The sequence below is a fragment of the Oryza brachyantha genome, chromosome 7 (assembly GCF_000231095.2).
Source record: "Oryza brachyantha chromosome 7, ObraRS2, whole genome shotgun sequence".
Classification (NCBI taxonomy): Eukaryota; Viridiplantae; Streptophyta; class Magnoliopsida; order Poales; family Poaceae; genus Oryza; species Oryza brachyantha.
The window spans coordinates 8,388,679-8,398,626 of record NC_023169.2 but is presented as its reverse complement, the minus strand read 5'-3'; the positions used below and the strand labels follow the sequence as shown (position 1 = coordinate 8,398,626).

Genomic DNA, 9,948 nt, shown 5'->3' with positions numbered 1-9,948 from the left:
CATTATTTGATGTCATTGCTTTCCCCATGGTACTGTTGTTGAGGCCCACCAACCGCTCCTTCTATACTATTTCCCTTCCTCACCCATACCATATTAGTCCTTTTGTAGCCATCGCCTCCAACCCATGGAGAAATCGCTTAGTAACTCATATCACCATATCAGCCCTCCACTCTTACATTCTTCTCCTTACAATATGACATGTCTTGCCTTTGCACTAACCTCATGCTATGCTGGTCTCCATCCCTAGATCTTAGAAGGCATCATCACTGCCTTGCCTTCTACATGTTGGTGCTTCATCAACCTAGTCTTCCTTCTAAATTGACACTCACCACCTACCTATCCTCCTCCTCCCAAACCACTAATCCACAAAACTTAATATCCAGCTAACCCCACTAGAGATTAGCATGTTGCTAGTGCTATGCACTCACCATGAAAATTCTACCACTGTCCCAATTAAGTGAATCATCCTCACCATCTCTCTTTGTAACACACCATTATAGGTAGAAGATGATCATCATGCCATGTATCTTGATTAAACGCTACTCAATATCGACTAAATAAAGTATATGTGTGATTTTATACATGAAGCCTTTATGGGTCCCACCTATCAATTAGAAATTTATTTTTTGCCACTCTTATAAGCAAGTGACATCAAATTTGCCACTTCCCTCTCACAAGTGTTGTGAAATGGGATTTGGTGGATAGATGGGTGGACATGGGTAGAGTTTGTCCCCATAACAGTCTCACAAGTGCAAAGCGTACGTCATACTTTGTATTAATAGGATTTTTACCTATAGGTAAACTAGGTAACATGGAATCATTATCATCTTGAGTGCCATGCATTTGCATGTGGGTGATGGAGGTATGATCCTAGAAGTGGTGTGGAACAGTGGCGGAACACATGTGGAACCATTTGCCATGCTAGAAGACTTGGCGCTGCATGCCAGCTTGCCTACTGCAGCACCAAATACTTGTTAGTTTGTTTCCCTCTTTTGTTCTACTTGTATATGCAAGAATACATCGAATCCCCCCTCTATCGCTTCATGTGCAATTACTTCACCAAATTCAAAGGTTGGAGGCTTGATTTGAAGTGTGCATTCACCAAGGTGTCTATTCTATAGAAGTGTTGCCCTACCTGTGTAATCCTCTTGCCTCGTACCAAACATTGCCATGCCTTTGCTTCTTGTTTTACTACGGTAATGCTGGGGCAGTGGCATATCTAGTGGGTGGTCATGGTGGGTTTGGGACCACTCAAAAAATCCTAATATAAGGTACATATGTTTATAAAAAAGAAAAAAATAACTCCTATGAAGAGAAAAAAATAAAAAAAACACCCTTAATAATATGTGATGCTGAATTTTTTTTATCAATTTCATACTTGTATTATATATGTTCGGTAAGGTACGATTCGTTTACTATATTAAAAATTATATAAATTGAACTACCCAAGTTAGAATCCTAAATATGTCACTGTGTGGGGGACGACGCAGGTGGCATGGCACGTGCGACGAGTAGGCTCGGGGCGTCACTAGGGATGAAGAGTGGTGATGCGCCGGCGTGGCCTAGCTCGCATTACACCGAGTAGGTGTTGGGCATGTGCGTGGGGTGAGCGGAGGGAGATGGGCCTGTCGTTGTAGGGGTGAGAGAGAACTGCAGCCCCATGAGAGGGAGAGGGGAGGAGGCCCAGTGAGGAGAGAGAGGGAGAAGGGTGACTAGCTTGGAGTCGGATAGCCAGGAGGGGGAGGAAATTTCAAATTTGGCACATATGAATAGTAATATTTTCTTTTCTTGAATCTTTAGTAATTGTATATTTGGGAGATTTGAAGGAATTCAAAAAAATTGAATTGGATTTTATTGCAATCGCTGGTTTTTTTTTAAAAAAAATAGGGACTCCAAGGGGGTGCAATCGGAAGCGGGTGGTTGGATATTTGGATTTAGGTTTTGTATCGGACTCTTGAACATAGGGAATGTACTCCGCAATTGGTAGATTATTTGGGATATTTCAGGACCTGAATTTGAGTTCTTTGGCATATAAACCTAATTACACTTCAAAATAGTTTTTGGAATACAATTTTTTAGCAAAATATTTTTTGGAATACAAATTTTTAAAATGTTGCACTGTGAGTAGTTGTTTCATGCATTATTTCATTAAGGTAAATGTTTTGGAAGTTGTGTAGTGAAACTGGGCATTTAAACTGACCTAAGAAGGAATGAAGAAGAACTCTCCTGCAACTTAGTTGTGCCGTCATAATGACCAAACACATTCTTTTTCACAAGGGAAATCACAAATTATAGACCTCTACACACACTCACAAAACTGTTGCGCTCACTCACCACGTGAATTCAAGGAAAATGGTGCTGAGCTTCCTATTTGGTTGCTTCTTAATTAACATTGCCACAACTCAACTTGGCGTAGGTGTGGTATGAAAAACAAAAGGGGATAATTTGATCCGTGCCACTGCAAATTTGATATATTAGAAAACTACAATTATTATTCATGATATATATCGGCTGTGTGCCATTGCAATTTTATAAAATTAGATCCATGCCATCGCCGTCGCGTTTTCCATCTTCATATAGACCAAAATGCCCCTGGACGTGGGACCCACCTGTCAGTTCCATCTTCTTGCTAGCTTCATCTTCGTGGGCGCCGGTGAGAAGCTCGAACAAGTGCACACAGTAGATGTAGATGTTGCTCTTCTTGGTGACCATGCTAGAGAAGACGTTGGGGCCACGGACAAAAGTCGAGGACGGCCGGCGGGCCTTTTGCCGCGGATCAATCAGTCTTGGGCGGCGGGACGGCCAGCGGGATCTCGCCGCGGATCGATCTATCTCGCCGCCGAAGTCGAGCCGTTCGATGGGCAGCATCGTCGATGAGCTTGCAAAGAAACGGCGGCGGGACGACCGACGGGATCTCGCTGCGGATGGATCTATCTCGCCGCGGTTGGGCTCAACGTCGAAGTTGAGCCGTGTGACGGCAGAGTCAACGACGAGCTTGCCAAGAAACCAATCGAGTCCTGACCGTAGTGGTGGTGATGAGATAGATCGATCGAGCCGTGAGATGGCTGCTTCTTCTTCATGCGCTTCCACCTCAAGCAACTCTAAGTCTCTCTCGATTTGGATTCCGACGCTGGTGGCCGACAGAGAAGAATAAATAGAGGAGAAGCTCACAGAGGCCGCGTCGCCAGCGGGCTTGGGTTCCGCCGCTGGCGGCCGACGGAGGACTAGAGAAAAGCTCGCCAAGGTTGCGTCGCCGACGGGCTTGTACTCGAGCCCCAGCCATGGCGCGTGACACAAGGGTCAGGGCTCTCGGAACACCAGCCCCGGTCAGACGAGATCGCCGACGGAGAAGAAGTAGAGGAGAACGGAGAAAGGAGAGCACGACGGAAAATGTGACGGTGATGGTATGGATATTATTTTTATAAAATTACAATGGTACAGAGCTGATATTATGAATAGTAATGATAGTTTTGTAATATGTTAAATTTACAGTGGTATGGATCAAATTAACCAAAAAAAATATGGTTAACACTCTATAGTGTCTACTACTATAAAATTACCATGTTGCTACTATTCAGGCCTTATTCTAATCTCTGTTGTTCGTTAGTGTCTACGTTTCTACTTTACTCGCTAAGATGTTGGCCGATAACTCTATACTATCTACTACTGCTTACCTGCAAGACTAGGATAATTCCCAGCGTCAAAATTTCTTCCCTAAAGTACAATTACAATTGACCACACCTATTCTGATCTCATTTGAAATTGACAGCTATGACTAGACATTTATTCTTCTATTTTATGACATACTTATATTTGGTATATATATTTGGATCAAATTATATGTTATATTTTTTCAAATCAAATTTACATTAAATGCATGTGTATTCTATATCAATAATATTATAGCTATCATTTACTACTGTTTTTTTTCCTTATTTCTTGCTGTGTCTTAACTGAAAATGTTAGAAACTAATTGAACATCTAATTTCTTATATTGTGGACGTGTCATAAAAACAAGACTAAACAAATTGAACGTCTAATTTATTATATTGTGACGTGTCATAAAAACATGAGTCTTGCAACATCATTCCTACATCAATACCAGACTATATAAAGCACATAAGAAATTAGATGGATTCTGCATATACAAGTTGTGATATCATTTTAGTCCTTTTTTGTGTGAATTTAAACTAGTCTTATTATATATTTCGTCATCATATCATGTATCGTCTTATGATTATTTGTTTGAATTTACTAAATGACACCTTAGCCGATGGTGCAAAGAGGAGTTTGATATGTTAAATACGTTTAACCAAAAGTTTTGATAAATTATTTTTTACTTATTTGTTAGGTCTAGACTATTATATTTTTCTTCGAAATCAAAATCAACCCATTTTAGACGTAGTTATCATACTTAGAAATTTTAAAATTATAGTATAAACATATAAAATAGGGTTAATTAGATACATGCCATTACAAATATGCGAGTTTAGAAAAATATCATTATAATTCCACTAATTAGAAATATGCCATTATAATTCTTTCTTTCACAGATACATGCAATTTTATACGTATTGAAGGCTATTGGACCCACATACAGGATATTGTATTTTTATATCATCCAAAATACCCTTCCTTATCTCTTAGCTCTTCTCTTAGCACAAGGCGTCGCCACGGCCGGCGTGCTCCTCCTCGGACGTCGGCAGGATGACTGTTGCTGCTGGCTTTGCCGCTGCTGGCTACTGCTGCCCGTTGCCACTGCTGGCTGCTGCTAGCTGCTGCTGCGCGTGGCGTGCATGCGGCTCGTCGCCGCACTGGCTGCCACAGTCGACTTCACTCAGCCATACCCGTCATCTCCTCCTGTCGCCACGCCAGCCGCTCGTCACCGTCGACTTCGCCCGTCGCCATGCTGGTCGTCTGTCCGTCGCCGTCGATTCCAACCATCACCACGCCGGCGTAGCAGTCGACTCCGCCTGTCGCCGCATCGGTCGGCCGCCGCCATCGATTTCGCCCGTAGCCACGCCAGCACCGCCGTCGACTCCGCTCGTCGCCGCGTCGGTCGGCCGCTGCGTCGACTTTGCCCGCGCCACGTCGGCCAGTCGCCGCCGTCCACTTCGCCCGTTGCCATGTCGGTCGTCCGCCCGCCGCCGTCGATTCCACCCATCACATCGCCGGCGTCGCGTTGTCGCCGTCGACTCCGCCTGTCACCGCCTCAGTCGGTCGCCGCCGTCGATTCCGCCCGTCGACATGCTGGCACCGCCGTCGACTCCGCTCTTCGCCCCGTCGACTTCGGCTGTCGCCATGCCGGTCGTCCGCCCGCTACCGTCGATTCCACCCATCACCACGCCGGCGTCGCCGTCGACTCCGCCTGTCGCCACGTCGGTTGGCCGCCGCCGTCGATTCCACTCGTCACCACGCCGGCATCGCCATCGACTCCGCTCGTCGCCGCATCGACCCCGCCCGTCGCTACATCGGCCGCTCGCCGCCGTCAACTTCGCCCGTCGCCCTGCTGCCCGCCCGCCGCCATCGGCTCGACCGGCGCATCCGGTCACCAACCGCCGTCAACTCCGCCCGAGATTGCCGTGAGCTGGTGGGAAAGGGGGCCCACGTGTCAGTGAGGTGTAGAAAAGGGTATTTTGGGTGATATGAAAATACATTAGCATGTATGTGGGTCCAACAGACTTAAATACGTAGAAAATGACATGCCTATGAAAGTAAAAGAATTGTAATGGCATATTTTCAATAAGTGAAATTGTAATGGCATTTTTCTAAACTGACATATTTGTAATGACACGTATCTAATTAACCCTATAAAATATAGGGTAACATAAAAGTGATAATATAATGTTTGACTATTTTCTTAAATAATAAAGTAAATATGAGAAAACCATATGTATTATGACTTGTGTCACTCACATAATCTATGTTATTATGGTCACAAGACTTCACAAAACCATGCTCCTATGTATATTGAGCATACATTTATGTTAAGAAATTTCATCCTATATAATGCCAATGAAAATTTTAATTATTAATTTCTTAATACAAGTTGTTGCCTTAATTCTTTCTTATGCATAATATTATTTTAAATATTAAATTTACTTGATATTGAGAAAATGTGGAGTCATGCGAAATATGTGGTCACTTTTGTTACATTTGTTATAAATCTAATGATTATACTATATTATAAATAATTCTGGCATATCGTCATATATTGTTTAGTGGCAAATAAGACCATTACTATCATTTTTTATTATCACTTCTAGATAGTTATTCGTGTTACTCTTGGTAATAATTTTTTATGTACTGCTTCGCAAGTTACTTATGTTAAATTATATTTTATAATTAAGCACTTTATATTTAAAATTATATCTTAAATGTTATTATTTTATAATATATTATCAAACATATTATGGCACTATAACGTTAGCACGGGCACATTACTGGTGTTAATTAGTACTTGTGCTATTCTCGTTGATATGGCTGGCTGCTAGTTCAATCCATACTCGAAAAAAGCAGCATGTAAAACCGAATTTGTTAAGATTCGAAACAAAGAGTTGGGACTAAATCCCGACATTCTTAAGCGCACTCTTAGGCTTATATTAGTCGACATTCTTAAGCGCACCCTAAGTTCGCATTAGTCTCCACGGTATTATTCAACAAAGCAGTAACTATGAGAAGAACTTGGAGAAGCTAAAATGGAAAAAATAAACCCCAAAGTGCTGGTTTCGGGTGCAAACCAAACACAGGTGTATGACTTGAATAACAAGGAGCACAAAACAATTTCCTAAATTGTACGCTTATATTATTTACATGATGCTCAAACAACATGCGGGTGAGTTCTCAGTACTGCTGATAGAGGTACGTATCTTTCTCCGTTTTGTTCTTGCCACTAAGATACCCCACAAGGCTTCTAGAAACATTAAAGACCCAGCAAACATTACGTGCTAGCCAACCCGAAGGAGTGATGGGCGCTTGAGAGCTCTCTGCTACTGCAATGCTCTTCCGTTCTTCCTCGAGCAAAATATCAAGCCACCTCTTCAGCATGTATTCTATCACCGCATCCACACCTTTGCTCACGATGTCCATTGGAGGCATAGTAAGAGGATTCTGTTCCAGATTAAGCTTCTTTAGCTTATTCAACCGACCAAAACTATCAGGAAGAGCATGGATCTGGTTGTTGCTGAGATCAAGTTCACGTAGATTCAGTAGGTCACCGAAGGAAGCGGGAAGATCCTTCAGGTCACTAAAGTTGCTGCTTAGGTTTATAATTTCAAGACTTGAAAGTTTCCCTATGGCAGATGGCAGTCCACATAGTTCATTCAAATGTGCATCCAGGAGATACAATGATCTCATCTCACAGATAGATGATGGAAGTGACTGTAACTTGTTCATATGGACCCAGAGTTTTCGCATATTTAACAGCTCATACCCAATATTGGTTGGCAGATAAGCAAGCCCATTGTAGCTCACGTCAAGCTCAATTAGTGACCTGGGGTTGCACTAATCAGTCTCTTGAACAATAACACTTATTGAGTCCAAAAGTGAAGTTAAGGAGGGTTTATCTACCTGCACTTTGAGATGCTATCTGGTAACGACCTTAGATTGTTGCTTCCCACATTCAGAATCTTCAAATTGGATAGCAGTCCAATGGAATCAGGAAGAGAAATCAAGGCATTAGAAGCGAGACGAAGTTCTTCAAGATGATCAAGTCCTCCTATAGCATCTGGAATAACCTACAATCACATTGATTTATTGATCAACGAAGGGACACAATAATACCATACTTAACAAAATATGTACAATATTTTGCTAAGGAAATACAACCAGACAAACCACTAAGCATAAAAGGGTTATGAAAAAAATAATTATAGTTAGTATGTGATTAAATATTTCTTTAACTATTTTTAAACTTAAACGAGTACATGCCAATATCTCCAAAATACTATGAAAATTCTAAACATCACATATAAGTGCAGAAATAGAGCAAGTGGCCAAAATTCAAAATAAAGCAAGTCTCCCCTACTCTAATATATGATTTGCCAATGATCCCAACAAACAAAGTGAATCCACTCATGTCAATCTAATCAAGAAGCTACATACACATCAGGCTCCTAACAGTTCTACATTTGTTTAGTCAACACTACTATATAGCCAGATATTCTAATTTTAGGCCGTAGAAATCACACAGCACTCTAAAACAAGACTAGTAGGTCATAACATTCTAACTTAGCACCCATCCACCCATCCACCCATAGCCTATTTTAGAAATCAAGCATAAAGGGTAAAAAAAAAAGACACAGTGCTTCCCTATTTACACACTAAGAAATATTATTTTTATCATTCATACATAGATCATAAAATAACATTCCCCTAGCAAATCCATAAGGAAAATAGTTTATATGTGTCGAGGACTCTAAAATAGAAGTACTTGACCATACCATAATACAGAAAAATCAGAATCTTTACTGAAAATTCAGTGTCCAAACTATCTTCAGCATACAGTTAAATCCACCCATTCACAGGTCTAAATGGTACTGAACGTGTACGACACCCAGATGCTTATAAACCAAAATGTGAATTTTCAACCTTAAATTTTAAAGTTTTGTCAACTTATTTTATTTTCTAATCTTTACTTTTAGATAGCGAAGAACATATATATAAAAGTTGTAGGCACATTTTTTTTCGTTTGCAAATATACTATTTGACCTTTTCCGTAAGAAAAGCAAAAAGATGACTCCATCTACATATTTCCAGCACACCATCACAATTTCACAGCACGGGAAAAATCCCATAAACGTTCACAGGTCAATATGTGTGCAAATTCTAGTGCAGGAATTTTGCGGCTCACGGTACTGCAGAGGTCTAGACAATGAGATGTAAGCATACGGGAGATTACAGATTTCTCACCTCGAGCTGATTGCGCGAGACATCGAGCACGCGGAGCCCCTGGATCCTCCCGAAGGCCTCGGGCAGGTGACGAAGCTGCCGGTCGACGAGGCGGACGCTCTCCACCGACCTGCCCTCCTCAGCCTGCTTCAGCACCGCGATCACTTCCTCCCGCACCATCGCATCCCCGGCCTCAGCGCCGGAATATTCGTCCTTGCCGTCGGACTCCTCCTCCAGGTCCTTCCCCTGCATCGCCGACCGGTACACCGCCTCGAGCCTGCCCTCCGCCTCCTGCAGAAGCGCCTCGTACGCGTCGTGGGTCTCCTCCAGCCGCACCACGGCGCGGCAGGCCTCGAGGTCCCCCTCGGGGACGTCCCGCGAGCCGCCCCCGGCCTCGGCGGCGGCGGCGGCGACGATCGCGCGGGAGGAGTCGACGAGCTCGTGGTCGGGGCGCGGCCCGAGGACCTGGAGCGCGGAGCGTGCGGCCGAGACGTCGGCGACGGCGCGGGCCATGGCCCGGAGAACGGAGGGGTGGCGCAGCCCGGGCATGCGGTCGACGAGCTCGAACTCGCCGGCGGTGGAGGGCGTCCGCGGGGACGGCGTGTGGACGGGCGGCTGCTCGATGTCGAAGTCGCCGCCGCCGGCGGCAGGCCGCGTCTTGGTGAGGGTGGGGAGGCGGGAGAGGACGTAGGAGAGGATGGGGTGGGAGTGCGAGTGCGGCGCCGGATCCATGGCGGGAGCGCGGGGATCGGCGCCGGAGGAGAGGGGACGGGGAAACGCAGGCGCGAGAGTGGAGGCTTGCTTGCTTTAATGTTGTGGGAGATTTCGGTGTGGAGGGCGGCGGCCGACCTGCGCTGCTCTATTTGAGAGAGAAACGAGGCATTTCGTTTCGGAAAAGGGTAATGCCCGCGCGGTCGGACTTCTCCTCTACGGACTACGGAGTACTTACGTACGTACACCTCTCTCTTATATATATATATTAATATATATATATATATAAAACTAATATATGCGGCCCATAGAATAACTTATTTACCCGCCCGCCTGCGTGACCTCCCC

At 44.0% G+C, this 9,948-nt stretch overlaps 1 protein-coding gene across 1 annotated transcript; it reads right to left on the bottom strand.

Annotated features, from left to right (window-relative positions):
- Nucleotides 1-6,742: 6,742 nt before the first annotated feature.
- LOC102720538 (plant intracellular Ras-group-related LRR protein 3) lies at nucleotides 6,743-9,621 on the bottom strand. The gene is made up of 3 exons (XM_015839124.2): nucleotides 8,911-9,621; nucleotides 7,570-7,736; nucleotides 6,743-7,492 (listed from the first exon to the last, which is right to left on the bottom strand). Exons 1-3 carry the CDS (start codon nucleotides 9,619-9,621, stop codon nucleotides 6,844-6,846), a joined length of 1,527 nt encoding a protein of 508 aa, XP_015694610.2. The 3' UTR covers nucleotides 6,743-6,843.
- Between the last annotated feature and the right edge of the window lie 327 nt (nucleotides 9,622-9,948).